General features: G+C 34.9%; 3 protein-coding genes across 4 annotated transcripts in view; 2 read left to right on the forward strand and 1 right to left on the reverse strand.

Moving 5' to 3' along the window:
- The window catches only part of LOC132133750 (transmembrane protein 263-B-like), an 86,191-nt gene that overhangs the window by 21,619 nt on the left and 43,738 nt on the right, over positions 1–20,834 (reverse strand). The window contains exons 2-3 of one of the 2 annotated variants that reach the window (XM_059546689.1): positions 2,579–2,649; positions 1,390–1,483 (exon numbers count right to left, since the gene is read on the reverse strand). In XM_059546689.1, coding sequence (XP_059402672.1) covers positions 1,390–1,483; positions 2,579–2,584 — 100 coding nt within the window. In that variant the 5' untranslated portion in view covers positions 2,585–2,649. Of the gene's footprint in view, positions 1–1,389; positions 1,484–2,578; positions 2,748–20,834 lie in introns of those variants that run through there. The other variant, XM_059546688.1, reaches the window with a different exon arrangement.
- On the forward strand, positions 5,194–6,885 carry LOC132133523 (guanylyl cyclase-activating protein 2-like). The gene is made up of 4 exons (XM_059546383.1): positions 5,194–5,551; positions 5,743–5,892; positions 5,971–6,061; positions 6,277–6,885. Exons 1-4 carry the CDS (start codon positions 5,354–5,356, stop codon positions 6,396–6,398), a joined length of 561 nt encoding a protein of 186 aa, XP_059402366.1. The 5' UTR covers positions 5,194–5,353; the 3' UTR covers positions 6,399–6,885.
- On the forward strand, positions 13,384–20,326 carry LOC132133013 (actin, alpha cardiac muscle 1-like). Its single transcript, XM_059545667.1, has 9 exons — positions 13,384–13,501; positions 14,662–14,804; positions 15,091–15,219; positions 16,834–16,944; positions 17,033–17,117; positions 17,205–17,366; positions 17,669–17,860; positions 18,921–19,102; positions 20,013–20,326. Exons 2-9 carry the CDS (start codon positions 14,676–14,678, stop codon positions 20,154–20,156), a joined length of 1,134 nt encoding a protein of 377 aa, XP_059401650.1. The 5' UTR covers positions 13,384–13,501; positions 14,662–14,675; the 3' UTR covers positions 20,157–20,326.

A 20,834-nucleotide genomic window follows, 5' to 3' on the forward strand; every position in this document is an offset into this window, starting at 1 on the left:
AGCCTTCACCTTGAATGGACTTTTCATAAAGAGCTTTGTTTCTTTGTGCCATCCCTGGATGTACAGATCAAATAGCATGGAGAACAAAGAGAGGACATTGATCATGGTTTGAGCACAAAAGCCCACTTTAACTTAAACGTGTTCAGTTAAGGTATTAATAGAGCTTACGTGCCCGTTATTAACTACAGATGCAGTCCCGTGTGTACCACAGAACACCTGCAGGTCTTTCTGGGAAGTGGTTTGGAAAGATGAATGGATTTGGGAATTGTACTTATATACTCCAAATATTAAGAGCGATTTTTCACTACAGAAATCTTTATTCATCTTATGTTGGCCAGTGTGGCCCTCTGCAGATCACTGTACTTTACTACAACATTAAAAGGTAATAGATGGCGTATTCATTTTTCGACCAGATTTCCATGAGGATTTCTGTGCATTTTAAAATCAATGTTAATTAGGTGGACAAAATCAGTGATTAGAATCACTTATGAATATTTTCTTTTTTTTTTTTTTACCAAGGACACCTTAAATTGATCAAAAGTGACAGTAAAGACATTTATAGTGACACAAAACACTTCTTTTTCATATAAATACTGTTCTTTTAAACTCTCTATTTGTCAAAAAATTCTGAAAAAATAAAAAGGATAAAAATATTAAGCAGAATGTATATTAAATATTAAAAAATGCTCATAAAATATATATTTTTAAAGTTTCTTGAGAATGATTACTGAATGATCGTGTAACACTGAAGACTTTAGCAATGGACGCTGAAAATTCAGATTTTCCATCACAGGAATAAATGACATTTTAAATAAACTAAAATAGAAAAGAGTTATTTTATACTGTAATAATTAAATTTTTCTCAATATTACTGTTTTCACTGGATTTTTCTCGATATTACTGTTTTCATTGGATTTTTGATTTTAAAAAAATGCAGCCTTGGTCATAAAAAATATATTTGTTGAAAATACAAAAAACTGAACAAATAAAAAACTATACATTTCTAGACATCTGAACTTTTGAAAAGCCTTTTGTTACACAACAGAACCCCTTAAAATAAACCAATGGGGGCAGAAAAGTGACAAATTATGAAAGACTTCAGTGCTTGTTGTCTAAAATGTAATATTTATATTTATATTTATATATATATATATATATATATATTCCTTTGTACTTTCATATGAAGTGACCTAAATACATAAACAAACATGGTTTTATTGCCACATCAGCATTAAATGTTAAATAAATACATAAGAACCTTGTTTTTGGATTAAAAAAAAAAAAACACATTCATGGACACATTACACCAAAAGAAATGCATTCAATAACATATCCTAATTAATATTCCAGAACACAATACTATGAAAGCATGAATAAAGCTGGACATACCCTCAGGTGGTTCTTCACGCAGGTAAGGTGGGAGTTCTTCATTGTTAGGGTCAACAGTTGCGTCCTCGATCACCTCAGTCTCTGCACTTGGGCCCTTCAATTAACATGATTACACAGTTCACACTGTCAGTACATAAAAACACACGCTAAAAATACAAACAATGACAGTCATTCCTGTTATACTGTACATTTTCATGTACCCCAAGTCAAGTCTTATCATATCTGATATTAAACTATTAAACTCACTATTTCAAAAAAACATCATATTATATTTGTTATTCTTTATATCATATAGTTATTTTACCATATTAGTTATTCTTAGTAGCCATATTGGTTTTACAAGATAAATTACACACAGTCATACCTACATGTGAACTTTGATAGTTGCTAAACAAGGACTAACAGCATCATTAACCTTGCAAGAAGTGACATCAATTTGGTGGGAAATCAGCGCAAGCACGATTAAGTAATAAAAATACATTTAATGATTTCAGTGATGTTTTGTAATATTACTTTTGTTCCACTCTAAAACTTCCCATCATGAATCAGATATAAAAATTAATTTCAAATTGATACCCTCACGTAATTTAATTGCCAATCCATCACTAAACAATTGCTTTTTAATCTTGTCAGGGATTTTTGTCATTGTGTAAATCAAGTAATAATTAGATATATTTTTTTTAAGTTCAGATGTTTGGGCACATTTATGAAATGCAAATGTATATAATACGTCTTCAAATTACAAACAAAACACTTATTTCTGCAAAGTTATAGAAAGCAAAAGATACTGCATAGCAGGAATGACCCAATTACAACATTAATCATCATAATCATCATCACTTCCCTTTTACAGCCTGTGATGCAGCTAAAATCATAAACTTTATGGGTGAAAAAATAAATAAAAGTACAATTGCATAGCTCATACAGTGTATTTTGCACTATTTATTTATTATGCTGATGAAATATTACGTTATATCTATGGGCATCGACTTATCGTCAGCTGCCTATCTATTTATCAGAGCGAAATAAAACAACATCTATATATCCGATGGAGCCGCGTTTAATGCCACATAATCAAAAAGGCCCGTATTTAAATATAACTATTCAACCGTTTGTGTGCGTGCAGAATCATGTAAGAACATGTTTGCCTTTATACAGTCTCGCAAAACAAACCAAATCCTCCACTCACCTTCATTACTGAGGCTATTAATACAGACGTACTTTAAAAAGTGCGTCTCTGCACTTCAATACTGACGGACGTGCAAAACTGTTGAATGGAAATAGCGCTTAATACGAAATAAATACAGCGTTTGCTGCGTTTTTTCATGCGTATTTAAGCGGATGTGACGTTGGGATGTTTACGGAATTTGGGGATGACGTTGAGCTGTTGGTCGATAGGGGGCAGCAGCGCGTTAATTGTACTCACTGACGCTGACTGTTAAGAACTGCAGTAACTACGTTATTTTGACACAATCACAGTAAATGTTTCATAATGGAATGAAACTACGTTTTTATTTTTGCCTATTTATCTATTTATGCCTGACTTCTTCTTTCTTTAGAAAAAAACAGAATTGTGACGTACATTTGGGTGCCATATTTGGCCCTTTTTTGTTTCTCAAAATCAAGCTTAAGACAATGATTGCAAAACAGAGCAAATAAATAAGGTGTTTGCAGAAATGGTTTTTATTTTTATGTATTTATTTTAGAAGATTTATGGTTTAAGGCTTTATTTTGTGTAGTTTTTTAAGGTTTACAACACCACACATATTTAGGGGAGCATTTATGTTCAAATCTAAATTACTTTTTTAAAGATTAGTGGCACAATACACAATACATTATAATTTGTTTTGTTGTTGTTGATATATAACTATATATATATATATATATATATATATATATATATATATATATATAATAAAATGCATGTTGCATATTAGCTACAGACCTTACAGTCCTGTTTTTTACGAGCATGTGGGATTGTGGTGATTCACAGCGGAGGATTACAGTGACATTAATGACAGGTTTCTCACCTTTTATCTCTACACTGTCAGTCCTGACAAACTATCTCTTACTTGCTGCTAAATAATGTATCACCTCATTAAAAAGAAGACTAGAGGTGAAATGGGGTGGATTTAGGTTTTATTGGCCGGAAGTAAAATTGATGTGATCTAGGCCAAAGTTCACTTGACAAGGCATTAAGCTTTGCTGTTAAAACGGTGTTCAGAAATGTTGTGGAAAGAGGGCATAGATGGACTTGACCTGTTTAGCAATTATTAAATTATAATGCTACTCTTACCATATGGCATATTTTTCCAGTCATTAAAAAAATATATATATATTTTTTTCTACTTCTTAATGCTACTTTAAGTATTTGTTGACCTATTTAGCAAATGATAAATTGTAATGCTACTCTCATCATATGGCATATATTTGTTCCATATATATATAAAATAATAATAATAATAGTTTTTAATCTTAAATATATTATATTTGAAGTATTTGTGGACCTGTTTAGCAAATATTAAACTGTAACTACTCTTAATATATGGCATATGGAATCTATTTATTTATTTATTTATTCACAACAATGCACATTCTTTATAGGTCAAGTATCAAGCATCCTAATCCTAATAATTTATAAATTATTCATGACATCAACAGTCAATGTAAAATACATAAATTCTCTCTTGCTCTGTCCTTGTGATTATGCAGATTATTTATTTATTTATTTTAATTAGTTATTTACAAGTATGCTTATTCTATGTAGATCAAGTATTTAATCAACAGTATGGGCAGAAATGTCCTGTAAGGGCAGCTACTTGAGATAGAGGAAAGGTAAGACTGGTGAGAATGGTTTGGTCCTTTAAATCCACAGTTTCACAGGCAGGGCTTAGACTAAGCCAGTATTAGGCTGTTCAATTAGGACATTTAAGTAATTTTTAAAAGCACGCCTTAGGGAAAAAAAAAACACATTCCTGGTGTGCATCTTGAGACAAAAAAGGGCACTGACATATTTTAAGATCAATCAGTACAGGTTTCTTTCAGTTGAAACAGCTCAGACTTACATTTTAGTCTGGGACCAGGCTTAAGCCTTGTCTGCGAAACCGGCAGACAAAACATTTTCTGACACTGGTATAGTTGAGTATGTTGGCCCACTGATCTAATCACCTATGACTTCATGAATAATCAATCATTCAAAAGAATTAATGAATCGTTTAGAAAGACTCTGAGAGGTGAGAGGTGTTAGCTTGATTTATTTTTTTATTATTTTGTGCGGCCAACTAAACGGAAGAAAGTTTCAGGGCTGTGTCTGGGTATAGATGAGCAAATCTCACAAAGGATTTTTAAACATGTTTGGGCCATGTCATATCTCACTCCAAAACCAAATTATGTAAATCAATAATAATAATAATAGTAATAATATGTGAAATACTGTAATTTGTATAAAAAGTATTATTCAATTGATAATATAATATAATGATATGATGATAGTATTTGTTATACGTTAATTGATGCTAATTTATAATATAATATAATATAATATAATATAATATAATATAATATAATATAATATAATATAATATAATATAATATAATATAATATAATATAATATAATATAATATAATATAATATATATTATATATATATTGAGTATTTATTTATTTATTGAGAAGAGATCTGATACATCTTTCTCTAACAGGTACAGTAAGTTCATATTAGATATATCGTAAATTAGATCAGGAACTTTCACTGTGAAGATTCTTCACGTCAGATCAAAGAGCAAAAGAGATTTAGGCCTTCTAAAAATACCAGTGTGTTCATAGTAAGACAGCATGTTTCTAGTTGTAAGTAGATTATGTCAGTTTACCTGCTAGGAGAATGCAGCACTGCACGTTCACCTCAGTTATCGTGGACATTTTCATATGATCAGCATTGTGAGTTGTGGACAAAGACTGTTTCAGTATGGGTCAAATTCAAAGCGATGAAGATAAAGAAGTGGAACTATCAGACATCCAGCCTCTTTATACCAAATTCATGAGAGAGTGCCCAAGTGGAGCCCTGCATCTTCATGAATTCCGCAAGATCTTCGGAATTCAGAGCACATCAGAAGATGAGGCTTTGTACATAGAAACCCTCTTCAAATCTTTTGACACAAACAGGGTAAGCGCGTGAGTTGAAAAGGTCAACTATTTTTTTTTTTTTTTACAGAATTTCATTTAAATTATTAAAATGAACATTTCTAATTTCCTTAAAAATTGAGTGGGGATTGCGAAGCAGCAATTTCTATGCATAATCTGTGATTATATCTGTGATCAGCTAATCGGCTGGAAATCATTCATGTTTCTTTGCAGGATGATGTTATAGACTTTATGGAATTTGTAGCAGCCATCCACCTGGTTCTGAGAGGCAAACTGGAGGACAGATTGAAATGGTCTTTTAAAGTTTACGACAAAGATGACAATGGAAAATTGGACAGGCAAGAGGTCAAACGTGTTATAAAGGTACGAGTGGTCTTGAGTCTCACCATTCTCATCTTTTTTTCCCCCTCTTCTAATGTGTTTCTTGCTTTTTGCTTGTAGATTATTTGCCAACTTCAGAAAAACCACATCAACATGACACCCAATGACATTTGCGACAGGATATTTGAACATTTGGATGAAAACAAAGATGGTAGGAGCCTCTTTTTCCTTGCTCAAATAAATAGTTAAAGACTAAAACATGTAATATCTTGGCATAAACAGCTAAAGGTACATTATATTGTCAAAGACACAGACCATATGTGTAGGCTTAGACTGTTGCTAAATTAAGCTTATCAGTGGTCAGGGAGAGAGAGGCGTGGGGGCTGAAGAAAGAACTCATTAAACACTCTTCCTCTTCACCAACAGGGCAAATTTCCCTGTCAGAGTTCATGGAAGGGGCGAAAAAAGATGCCTCGATTATGGACCTCTTAAAACTGGACACTAATGCACGTGGCTGGTTCAAGAAAAACTGGGCGAAAAAAACATGAGTTTTCATGAGTTCAAGGCCCATGGACCTCTTACAATCTTTCAAATGTTGGCGGCTGCAAATGGGAGAGACCCGGTATGGAGGTCAGAAAATATTTGCCTTCTGTCACAAGTGACGTGTGTGCCTCACCATTGAGCTCATTGATGTTCAACCAACTCACATTTCCTTCTTCGTCTGGTGCTAAAGCTGATATAAGAGCATGAATCGTGTTTTTAGAGGGAACTATAATCATGTTCTGCAGTAAATGTTACTATACAGTATAACCCATTTGTATCCTTTGTAATTAAGAAGCATTTATTTTTTTTATTTCACAATTATGTTATTATTCAGGCATAGGCAGTCCTGGTAATATTATATTACATGAATTAATATTATTATCAAAATACATTTTTTCTATATTATACATTATTTATTTGTCTTTACAGTGCATCTGTAATCTTACTGTTTAACCAAAGTTTATGTAAAAACAATCACTTATATTTAATTTGTATTATTACAGTGCTGATTTTTATACCATAAAATAAATTATTTACGTTCATACAGTACATATGTAATTTTACTATTCAACCCAATTAATTTTTATGTACGAATCTATATTTTTTTTTACTTTTTTCACAATTATGCTATAATAAGATTATAACAATACAATATATAAATTATTATTATATTATTAAAATGAATTTTTATGTAATATTATGACAATGTCTCTTTTTTGTTTGTTTATTTAACTAATAACATATAACTTTTAATGCCTATAGAAGATTCTTTCATTTTTGTGTTTTTTATATTTATATCTTAAAGGTGCTATGTGTATGGTTTTCATTGTAAAATGCTTTCCCATTGTGCAGTGTATAATCAATATGCAAATGAGTGTTGTCTGATTCTCTGATATTTTGAACAATGAGTGCTACAGCATTGGCTTAAACTATCCTTTAAGATCTTGCATGCCCACTGGAATAAATTAATTGACCTCAGAAAAAGTACATTGACTATGCACTTTTAATAAGTGGTTCTTCCTTCAAGGAAAACACTTTCCCTAAATATTTTTTGGGAGGGGGCACCACACACCAAGGTCCAGTGGCCATGGAGCTTGTCATCTGTCCTTTCACGGCCAAGGAGGCCATACCTTAACTCTCTGCTTGCCCTGTTACGGCCAAAGATGCCGTCCTTGAACGGTCTCTCTGCTCCCTATTTCAGTCCCACCTGCGCCATCTTGGTGGTCCCCTGCACCATCAGCCCAGCTGAAGTGGTTTTAAGTCTTATCTGCTCCACCGTAGAGAACGTCTGACCTGTCTGCTCTGCTGTCGTGGTCATCTGCTCTGCCGTGGGGTTCTTTGGTCCCGTCTTCTCTGCTGTGGTGCTCTTCAGCTCCTCCTGGGCTTCCTGCTCTGTCGTTTCTGACCTGGAGGTTTTCTGCTCTGCCTCAGTCTCCAGGTCCTCTGCCCTTGGAGGTCCACCCCCCTCCTGGACTTAAGTCTATTCTTGTTGAGGAGCGTCTGGAAGCTAAAAATACTGGATTGTTATGATCACCAGCTGGAGTGCCCTTGAGAACCACCTGGGGGCACTCTGCCCCAGACAGTTGTCGCATTCTCACAGACTACCATAATCCTTTGCCTGGACTCATTACTGATGTCATTTACCTATGTCTCTTTACCTTTACATTTATGCATTTAGCAGACTCTTTTATCCAAAGTGACTTACAGTGGACTCAGGTTCTGATTTTTTTTTCTAAAAAGGGTATGTGTGTTCCCTGGGAATTGAACCCACAATCATTTGCACTGCTAATGTAATGCTTTACTACTGAGCCACAGGAATACCTCATCAGTCTCACCCTTTAAAATAAAAAGCTGCATTTGAATCCTCAGCCTTTGTGTCTCTGTGGAGTAACTTACCAGTCATGTACACGCTTTAGAGTTATTTTATCAGGTAAATGTCATAAACTGCTTATATTTAATGTACAAATGATTTATGTGTATCTTGAGCAGCTCAACTTAGCAATATTGACCCTCTTTTTGAGTGGAACAAAATGCTTGAATGCTCAAGCCTATTATACAGGGTTGTAGAATCTGTGCATGAATAAGAGCTGTAATCAAACAAATTCTGCAGGAAACCCAGCCTGGAGCCAGAAGCTCATTTATAATTCATGTCTGCATGAGTTCACACATGCCAAGTTTACAGGGCATGTAACACACAGGCCACTCATGCATGTGCATGCATCGTTTATGCACAGAATTAAACCTTATTTCTCTATGATTTATTGACCTGAATTGGAAGACAGATTTACTCCAGCATGGTGCCTCCCAGTATGCGATGTGTTCACAGATGGTGCTTAGCAATGAACTATTTTTAACAGTGACATAATTCAAACTATGTTTTTTTAACCCTTGGAGGTCCATCCTTTAGACAAACCATAATTAACCCCAATAAATCATCTAGGCAGACTTTTAGGGACCTTATATGAAACTGCATTCCTCAAATTAATTTATGATTAATTTAATTTGTAATTCATTTATTTTCTTCACTTGATTTCTCTGTGATAAACAGTTAACTATTAACTAACTGGTGCCAGGTTAGCATGTTCCAGAATTACCCAATTGATTGTTTTCAATACTTTTAAAGCCATTAGGCAAAATATCATTTTTAAACATAAATGTTAGTGAAATACAAACAATGTCGTTTCATGCACTTACTGGGTTTTTGTTAGTCTATCTGACTACAGTTTGGCAGATCATGCACTATTACCTAAAGTTCCCTAAGTCGTACAGATGCCAACACAATGGTAAAAAAAGACCTACACATATTTAATACACTTTTATCTAACATAACATAAAATTAACACAAATATCTTTTAATATCTAAATTGAAGCAAAATTTACAGCGCTGTTACCTCGCTGTTAATATATATATATATATATATATATATATATATATATATATATATATTATTTTTTTTTTTCAAATAAACATCAATATAATAAGTTACTAGTGTTACTCTTAATTAACATTTACTATAGGACATTTATTTAGTAATTTCAGAGGTGATTTGTTGCTAGATTAAAGAATATAAATTATAGAGTGAAATGGTGGTGTACTTTTTATAGCCTCAATGTCTGACTGTGTTTTGTCCTGTTTTTCCAGTTTTCACTTTACCAATCTGCATACATGTAACTAAATTAAGACTCATCACTTCAAAACAACTGTAGCTTGTTGTATCTCATTTTCTCAAACTCACCGGGGGTTTGGTATTCCTGAAGGATTAAATAAATTTCAATCTAATTTCAAAAGCATTTCTGCAGCATCAAAGAGCTTGAAACAGATCTGTTGTAACACATCTTTTAACAGCCTTCTGAAGCGGTTCCAGGCAGTTTGTTCAAAATTCCTGGCCCTCTATAACAAGCGCATTATAATTCTCCATGACATCGTTCTCCTAGTCACCAGGAAGATGCTAAACACTGTGTACCAATAAAACACATTGAAAAAAATAAAATAAATAAATAAATGCTGTGCAGAGACATGGAGTACAGATACTGATAATATATATATAAAAAAAAATCATAATGATTAATCGTATGAAAAAATCTATACATTTTACAAAATACACTGTTTAATTAGACTTTTCTTGTAAGTATTTTGCATAGGTTAATTCGTAATTATCAACAATATTCACACACACACACACACACACACACACACACACACACACACACACACACACACACACACACACACACACACACACACACACACACTCACACACACACACACACACACACAGTAGGTCAACAATTCTCTTTATATCTTTTAATTTTCATTTCTGATAAGGAATACTTGGGGAAACCTCTGATGCATGTCTGAGAACTCCTGAGCTATGAACAGCGACTTCTGAGCAATGAAATATTCTTTGAAGATAACATTGTGAAACTAATTCTGATCTGAATCCCAAATGCACCATTGTGGCATTGAGAATGGATGCATCTATGTTTAGTGAAGAGGAATTTCAGTTATGAGACAAAGGCAATGGCAGCAGAAGAGCAGAGGACTGAGGGCACATGATCCCGCAGTGACAGAAACGCTTCAGTGTGGAACCACAATAAAATGATGTTTGTTTTTATTCACTAGAGAAACCCTGGCAGGAACTGACTCCTGTATGCGTGAACACAAGTGTGTAGCTTTACTTTGGGGTCAAATTTGCCATCAAAAGTTAGCTAGACTTGACAAAACCTTTTATTGTAGCCATATACAGTATGTGTGCATGTGAGTGTGCAAATCATGTGTCACTGTTGCTTAGGAGGCTGAAGTTCTAGTCAGATGACAGGACAGTGTGACCACTCTAAAGTAAAGTGTCAGTCACACAACAATTTTTTTTTACTGTTTAATATTGCATACAATCCTGCAGCGAGAGTATTTATATTTAACTTGCTGTTGGTATGTTTGTGCATTTGATTGGCTGCAAACACTACCGTTGTCCCTTCAGGGCCATTTGGACTAAGGGAAACAGAAGAAATACATAACGGTCTGAGTTTATGTATGCAGTTACTATGAGTATACAGTACAGTGTACTATCTATCTAATTTATTTGAATCCCTATCTTGACTCATAAATTATTGTAACTTATAATCATAAGCTCCAGTCAGTTATGTAAATGGATATTTCAGGTTACAAGCCTACCTTTAATACCTTTACAACCATTAGGGGTTTCTATGCCTTTACTGGAATGCCATTGATGCTTTTGACACAGCATAACTGTTTAACCTGAAATAATATTATAAAAGAGAATGGTATTTGTGAAAAAAAAAAACATTTTACGCCTTATGCAAGTGTGTTTGTGTGTGTGTGCATGTGTGTGTGAGAGAGAGAGAGAGAGAGAGGGAGAGAGAGAGAGAGAGAGAGAGAGAGAGAGAGAGAGAGAGAGAGAGAGTGGCTCTTTTACCATCTACAGTCAATGCTGATGGGTTTGTCAGTGTGTCATTAACAGAATGTAAGGTCAAGTGGCAGGCCGTCAAAATTGTACATTACTGGGTGGCCTCCAGTAGACACATTGCCAAACTTTAGGCCTCTGGAGAGACAAATGAGGGAGATTGTGGTTTATCTCTGTGTGAGCTGAAGAATGCAAATGGTCAGCTGCCCTTGAGAATGAAAACTTTGACTAACATTTGACCTTAAGATTCAATACAAGTCATCCAATGTATTTGTTATGACCTCCAGTAGGCCATTTTGCATTAGGATGATGTGGCACTACAGGGTTGCAAAACGGCCTAAAACTTTTTTCAGTATGCAGTATATGCATGTACTGTATGTACCGTAAGTACAGACATATACACTGTATGCTTGAAAAACGGAAAGCTATGCCACAATATTTTTAGCTTTATAAAAACAATTACCTAAATTTATAGTTACTCAATAGTAAAAAAAATTGGGAACAAATGTTGGTTTTGTAGATGACAATAGACATGTATTGAATATAAAAGCAATTTTTTCGTACAGTATCTCTGGTAACGGTTGAAGGCTACTCAACAGAAATATTGAGAAATAACAAAAAATAAACAAATTAACAAAATGAAATAACAGTATCTATCTATCTATCTATCTATCTATCTATCTATCTATCTATCTATCTATCTATCTATCTATCTATCTATCTATCTATCTATCTATCTAGCTAGCTAGCTACTGTATCTATCTAGTCAACAGACATTTTGTGAAAATTTAGTGAAATAACTATTTATTTATCTTCCCACCAATCAATGTTAGTTGTTGGGTGTCACAGTTTTAACACGGCAGTATTATTTTAGTATTATTTGTGAACTATTTTAGTATTTGTTCATATTTTGAATGAGCTTATTTCAGTTTTAAGTTTTAGTAATTATGTGATGTGCTTTTATCTTTTTCTTTAGTTTGTTTTGTATTACATTTTCAACCCAGTCTCTACTTGAATTTATTTCATTACTTATTTCATTTCTGATTTACAATTCAAATTTAAGCTTTTTGTCTAACATTTATATTTTTCATTATATTTTGGCTGTATGTCAATGATTAAAAAAAACGTTTTTTGATAGTTTTAGTTCTAGCTAACAATAACAACTCTGGGTAACAGTGTTGCACTACATACAATCAGCTAAATATAATATACAGTATTTAGCTTATTTTATGTAATATAATATCGTTCACTAAAATAAGTTCATAATTGAAATACGTTTTTTACACCAATAAAGTAAAACTCAAATTATGTTGTTGCAAAATATGAATTGTAAGAAACAGTTGAGAAGGTCACAACATCACTATTTGATGTTTTTAAAACTAGTTATTTTTTATGCTAGGTTAATTGTATGTTAGATAATGGTTTATCAAACATGTCTAAGAGTTCTCACGATGTAAAAGATGGGATTTGTGGAGTTTAAAAAGTCATCGAAACTACTTACAGAGCATGCCATGCCGTTCTTTTGACACTATGCAATCAAGTTACTTTTGTTTTGTTCATGTAATTATTAGACCACCCACACGTACAATAGCCCTACAATCATCACAAAGTGTGGCACATTGTCAGTTTCCTAGAGGCCTTGATTTTCTTTTGGGAAGAGACACTGAAAATCATTCCTCATTTGGTAGGCTTTGGTTTCCCGGTGTAACGTCCACACCCATATGGGGCGGCAATGTGCATTTCCTTTGAAGGCCAGCTAGAAGTTCCTCACAACTGACAGACAACAGACAACAGCCAAATGGTCATTCGTCCATTATAACCAATGCTCAGTGTCTTATTTATAACGGCCGGTGGGATGCCATTCTCTCCCAGTGAATTGGCCACCTCTCTTTCCAACAATAGTCCACAATGTCCTCGAGAGCCATAAATTATCTTCTAATATTAAATGCAACTGTCAGTCAACAGTCTCCATTGTGAGATCCGTTCCAATACCCCATCTTCACATGGGACGGCCCACCTTTGATTGATGCAGGGTTGTAATGTGTCCTAAAAAGGCTTGAGGTTCTGAAGCCCTGGTGACAAGGTTTTATATAAATACAGGACAGGTGAACTGGCTGCTCACTCTCTTATTTTCTACCGCTCTTAAGGGAGCAAGTTTTCCAGGCCTGTTGTGCAAGCTCTCCTGGGTGAGTCTACTTCAATGGATGTTTATATTAAATGATTTGTTGGACTACAGCAAATAGTGTAGCGAAGCTTGGTTTTTGGATATACTGGGAATGTTAGTGCATTCAAATTTGAAAACTGTTTGTGTGGAAAACTTCTTAAGGAAATTACTTCTTTTAAGGAAATGTATACTTGTATTCAGCAATGATGCACTGAATTGATCAAAAGTGACAGCAAAGACAATTATAGTAATACAAAAGATTAATATTTCAAATAGTAAATTTTAAATGCTGTAATTTGAACTTCCTATTAATAAAAAGAACCCCCCCACCAAAAAACCCCCCACATTTTATCATGGTTTCCACACAAATATTAAGCAACTCAATTATTCTTGACATTGATAAAAATATATTTTTTTCTTGATCATCAAATCAGGACATTAGAACTCGAGTAATGATGCTGAAAATGCAGCTTTGCCATCACAGGGATAAATCATATATAAGAATATATTAAAAAAGAAAAAAGAAAAGTTATTTTAAAATGTAATAATATTTTAAATTTTCACAGTTTTTACTTCAAAGTTTTTATCAAATAAATAAAGCCTTGTTGAGTTTAAGAGACTTCTTTCAAAAATCGAAGTAACCCCAAACTTTTGAACGGTAGTGTATGTTGAAAGTCAGTGACTTTTACGGTAAAAATCACTTCAAATTATCTTCAGCAGAGGAAACAAACATGAGGGTGTTGACAGAATTTCCATTTTTGAGTGAACTATCCTTTTAATAATGAATTATTTCATGAATTATTTGTTACATACAGTACACAGTGGACCAATGAAATGCTTAAATTTTGCATTTTAAAGCAACCTTTTGAATTCAGAAGCAGCGCTATAATAATATTACAAACTAAAGCTTTTTATGCTCAACTCAAGATATCAAATAATAATAAAAAATGTATTATTTATAGCACATTACGAGTCTGCCGTAGGGAGGGTAAGTCTACATAACTGAAGATGTCAGAAAGCTCTTTTTAAGCAGTGAAGATGAATAATTTACATTTAGCTTCAAGTGCTACATGAATTCAACAAGCAAAGACAAGTATTTTTTATAGGCAGGAGAAAATCCTTCTGCTTTTTAATGGACATGTCATGTGTTTGCTTCCCATGCCATTTGTGTTAAAATGCCAGCTGTCTAAGTAAACATGTGCGACGAGGAAGAAACCACCGCTCTGGTGTGCGACAATGGCTCAGGTCTGGTGAAGGCTGGTTTTGCAGGTGATGATGCACCCAGGGCAGTGTTTCCCTCTATTGTGGGCCGACCCCGCCATCAGGTGAGACGACAACGTTCATTCACCTCATCTGGGATTTAGTGTTATTTTGATCCAATTAGTAAAGCAGCTCTAAAGTCACAGTACTTTAGTCACAGTAAGCTTTGACCTTTGACCCGTAAAGGCGATACTCTGCTAGCATCGATCCTAGCTTCAAACGTTAATAAGCAAACATTAATTCTAGAAAAGGAGTGTGAGTGCTGCAGAATTTATATCAAACGCAGAATCAAAAGTTGCCCTGAATGTGTGGATTGTGACTGAAAGCTTGCATTATTGTTTCTTTCTTTAGGGTGTCATGGTCGGTATGGGTCAGAAAGACAGCTATGTAGGAGATGAGGCCCAGAGCAAGAGAGGCATCCTAACCCTCAAATACCCCATTGAGCACGGCATAATCACTAACTGGGATGATATGGAGAAGGTAGACCATACAATTATTTATGGTTTAATTAGCAAAAGTTTGGTCACATTAGGAAAAAAAGGTCTATTGTCTTTTGTCAGTAGTGTAGCGACCTATGAAGCAAACATAGAGTGAAACTCATATAGAGGTCACTTAGCAAAACAAAGCAACTTTCTGTTGGTCAATGAGGCAAATTCATATAAACAACTTCAATCTATTGCAAAATCTGTTGAAATTTTGTGGAATTCCCAATCATGTGGATTTCAGTTGAAATGAATGGATTTCTATGGAGTTCAATTGGTGTCAAATTTTTTTATAAATAAACAATTACATCTGTAGTCCTTAGAGTACATCTTCATGCTTTGTCATAATATTCAGTGTTTTAGAAAGATGGTGAGAAATGTATCAGGTTACGCATGTAACAATGGCTCCCCTGAGAGGGAACAAGATGCCACTAGGAGGACTAGTGTCTGAAGCACATGGGAAACAACTCCAGTCCCACTGGCCCACATAGTCCGTGACGTCACAGGCGGGCGCCTGGTAGTATAAGAGGGTGCTTGCAGAATACATCACCATCTTAGCTGTCTGAAGGAGACGAGAAAACATACAAACCCTAGGCATGGCAAGGGGATGCAGTGTCAGGTAGTAGGGATGGACAGTGTTAGAAGTGTTAGAATCAGAGCACAGTTTACAATACGAACGCTTTTTATCCAATACCTTCCTAAGATACGCTCTCTTCCTCTTAGTGCTTGCCCACCTCTATAACTGACTCCTAAAAGGAGGAGGGGAGTGAGTGCCCATGCTGCTCTTCTGATCCTGTCTAGGTCTTAGAGGAAGACTTGGGACAGTGGGGAATGAACTTCCTAAAGACAGCGGACTGTATCTTTGCATTCCTAAACTTGACCAACACCTCAACGGAAGTGCCAAAAAGGCTTTCTCCTTCCTCCCGATGTCCGCAATTTTACCCGCAAATGCCTCCCTATAATCACTATTGCTGACATCGCACACCCATTGGCAGCAGCAGCAGTCTATTTCCTGGAGCGAAGAGCCAAGGCTGTGGTGCGGATCTATCTGTGGAGAGGCATTTTTGGCACAGTTCCTCGACTGCCTCAGGGGACAAGCCCTTGCCCTCGTCTACATCTCTTAGCTTGGTAAGCTTGTAACACAGCCATTGTGTGCAAGGCTCTGCCAGCTTGACCTGCCGCCACATACATTCGCCATAGGGTCTTTACATGCACTGGCAAACAAACGGCTCCTGAAGACAACAAAAGTTGGTGACATATTTGGCAGGCACTCTTATACTTTTTTTTGACATCACAGGCTACGTGGGCCAAAGCAATTGGAGTTCTTTCACGCGTGCTTCAGACACCAGTCCTGTTGGCAGCAGTCCCCCATAGTGTCTACTAGAGGACACAGCGCAAGTTCTCTAGAAGAAACTCATTACTAAGAGAAAAAAACAGATATCAGTGGAAACAAATGAATGTAGACATGGGAAAATGTATGGTACAAAACAGATGAATCCTTTTTGGCACTAATGGAATCCCATACATTTTGCTTGTGAAAATTCACCAAACTGTGGTAAATGTGACCAGTGTTTCTCTAGATAAAACAAAAAATGCAATACTGTCTTCTCAGATCTGGCACCACACCTTCTACAATGAGCTCCGTGTGGCTCCTGAGGAACATCCTGTCCTTCTGACTGAGGCTCCACTGAATCCAAAGGCCAACAGAGAGAAGATGACCCAGGCAAGTCCTTTTGAAGACTTTTAAATCATGGCATTAATGGTATTATTTCCATAATATTAAAATATATTGTTTTCTCTCTGTATTTCAGATCATGTTTGAGACCTTCAACGTTCCAGCTATGTATGTGGCCATTCAGGCTGTCCTCTCACTGTACGCCTCTGGCCGTACCACAGGTTAGCGTTGCCTACAGTGCCCATCATACAGTAGGTGCTTTAAACTGCATCTCTTTGTTTTTTTCATGCTCTTATGATATGTTCCAGGTATTGTGCTGGATGCCGGTGATGGTGTGACCCACAATGTGCCCGTATATGAGGGCTACGCCCTTCCACATGCCATCATGAGACTGGATTTGGCCGGCAGAGACCTGACTGACTACCTGATGAAAATCCTGACAGAGAGAGGCTACTCGTTCGTCACCACTGGTAATATATCTCACTCTCTGCAGCTTTCACATAAATTATACATGATGTGAAGGTTATATTCACTCACTTAATAGATAATCGCGTAATAGATAAACACTTAATACATAATCGCGATAATCACGTCGCGTAAACGTTCTGGTTTTAGAGTTTACGCTGTAATGAAATCGTCATTAGCTAAACAGCACCACCTCTTGGTCAATGCTAGTAATGGCAGTTAAAAGTGAATTGAACCAGCTGTTTTTTTTTTTTTTTTTTTTTTATAATTTAAACGCTTGTAATACCTTTCTAACTCGCTATTACAGCCGAGAGGGAGATTGTTCGTGACATTAAGGAGAAGTTGTGCTACGTGGCTCTTGATTTCGAGAATGAAATGGCCACCGCCGCCTCCTCATCATCCCTGGAAAAGTCCTACGAGTTGCCCGACGGTCAGGTCATCACCATCGGTAACGAGAGGTTCCGCTGCCCCGAGACCCTCTTCCAGCCCTCTTTCATTGGTCAGTTTCTCATTTGTTCAGTTGAATATTCCTACATTATTCATCTCCACCGCCTTGTACTTATGGTTCTGTTTGATTTAACCTAGTCAAAAATAATATTGTGTTGTAACTCACCTGTGAATTTCAATATATATATTAATTAGGATTGTTTCTAAATTAATGCAATAATTATCTATTTATTTGTTTTCTCATGATCACAATTAAATTTTCTCACAAGAAAAAAAAAATTGCTCATTATTTTGCTGGTCAGTCACAGATGATTTAATTAGCATGATCATGTTGCTCTTGAGAAAACAACATTTGTTATGTCGAGTTAACAAGCAAACAAGACGAGACAAAATGATAATAAATGGCCTCTTAGGGTTCCATAGAATCATGTTTAGATTCCTTTAGGATTTTTGACTAGATTTCTTCTTAATGATAGACATGCTTTGCATATCCCTACATTATGCCCTATTTTTTTAATCTATTTGTTTAATCATTTATTCATATAAGCTTCTAGCAATTCTGAAACAGGGCCTTCAATGAAACACTAAGCCTACACTCAAAATATATTCTCCATTTTGAGCCATTGCCAAGCTTAGATTCCCATGATGAAAAATTCACATTATTAATAATTCTCATTCATTTCCACATCAGTCTATGTGTAGCAACACAATTAAACCCACCTTTCATGGGCACAGCGAAGCAGTCAAGTTTCCCACTGAGAACAATTCATCCAACTGCATTTTTAGAGCTTTTTCTTACATTACAGTGCACTTTTAGGAGAGGTGACATGTGACAGATCACTTTTTGTTAGGAACTAATTAGGAGTGTTTCAGTATATGCCCAAAGGCTGAGGGTCTATTTTTGGTGTACAGGATTGTTAGCCTTGACATTGTACATCAATCACTGTTTCCTTATCCAGTAGACCTGATAGGACAACGGCTAACCAGAAGTTCTTCCCAAAATGAAATCAGCGCTATTATGTTATCATGAATTACATGGTTCTGTATATGTAATGTATTTGAATGGAAGTCTGTTTCATGTATAATCCCATTCATCATTACATTGTCTGTAGGTATGGAGTCTGCTGGTATTCATGAGACCACTTACAACGGCATTATGAAGTGCGACATTGACATTCGTAAGGATCTGTACGCCAACAATGTACTGTCTGGCGGTACCACCATGTACCCTGGTATCGGTGACAGGATGCAGAAAGAGATCACAGCTTTGGCTCCCAGCACCATGAAGATCAAGGTACAGTTTTTTTACATGAACATTTTATTTCATGTTTAGATTATGTTTAAATGTACAATTTCTGATTTCTAATGATATATTTCTGATTTGTTTTGACACAATAAATAAAGCAATCATACAAAACTAATGAATATTGATCAACTGAATGTTTTAATAAGTATTATCATTAATATTTATTATTATAAAGTAAAAATTATAAAGTATTATATTATAAAGTAAATTATAAAGTTCTTTTGCCATCTAAATGATTTTTGTTTGACACAGATTATTTTTATTTTTAAGTGTCCGATATACAGACCAATATGCATAACCAATCTTTAATTGTTGTTATATTTCTAGATACAAAAGCAAATTCATAATAGCCAGACTACAACAATTAAACAAAACAATAATACTTAATGCATTATGGATATAAAATAGTAATAATAATAACAACAACGACAAAAATATTATTCTATTTAATCTTATATATTAAATCTCTATTATTATATTAAATCACGATCTAATGCACAACGTTGAATTATGGATTTTTTTTATTATATCACAAGTAGTAGTGTAAGGAATCATAATAAAACATTTATAATGTACTTTGTATTATTGTAAATATGTATTATTGAAATTGAATACAAATTTTAATAATAATAATTATTAGTAGTAGTATGTCTATAATGTACATTGTATTATTGTATTGATGGATTATTGATTTTTTTTAATGATTATTATTACAATTCACAAAATAATGAAACATATATTATGGATATTTTGATAATAATAATAATATCATCATCATAATCATAATGTACATTGTATTATTGTTTTGTAATTCGTTACAATAATTTGTTGTTATATTATTATTATTATTGATAATGGTAATGCCAATAATAATACATTTCTCCTTTGTCAACTACAGATGATTGCCCCTCCTGAGCGTAAATACTCTGTCTGGATCGGCGGCTCCATCTTGGCCTCCCTGTCCACTTTCCAACAGATGTGGATCAGCAAAGATGAGTACGAGGAAGCCGGACCCTCCATTGTCCACAGGAAGTGCTTCTAAATCCCTCCTTTTCTCATTCTCCTCTGTCCTGGACTCTCCTTCTAGTCTTTGCACCATTTCCCATCTTGTGTTTGTACTGCGGATGTTTGTTTCAAGTTCCCCTGTACAAGGATTCACATCTACAGCCACAATAAATTGTTCAATGAATACATTAACATATTTTCAATAAATTTCTCTTTCTATATATATAAGTGCTTTCTTAGACATGAATTGACATTACGTTCTCCAGCTTTCAGGTTTGCGATTATTCTTCAGCGAGGCCACCGGATGGCAGACTGCTTCTGTGACATACCACAAAGCAACCTTGAGATCAGTGTCCTAAGTTGCAAAATTACCTGCTTATAACCACATTATAATGTCATTTTATTGTCTGAACCAAAATGCCTGTTTACTCTAACAACATCACAGATTTGATCCTGCCCTTTGAGGTCTTACTATAATCATCAATAGCCCTATGATGATGATGAGAAAACAGGTCAGTTTAATGTAGGCCAGAGGCACAGCTGATACTCTGTGGCTGAGCAACAGAACAGTACACTGTGTTTCACAGCTGAAACCCAACAATCTAGGGCAAAAATATTGGAGGTAAAGAATACTATTGCAGTAGCATCTATTATTGAATCAGTGTGAAAACTATTTTTAGAACTTTGTTTAAATACTCTTAAAATCCCTCTAGAA

The sequence above is a fragment of the Carassius carassius genome, chromosome 50 (assembly GCF_963082965.1).
Source record: "Carassius carassius chromosome 50, fCarCar2.1, whole genome shotgun sequence".
NCBI lineage: Eukaryota > Metazoa > Chordata > Actinopteri > Cypriniformes > Cyprinidae > Carassius > Carassius carassius.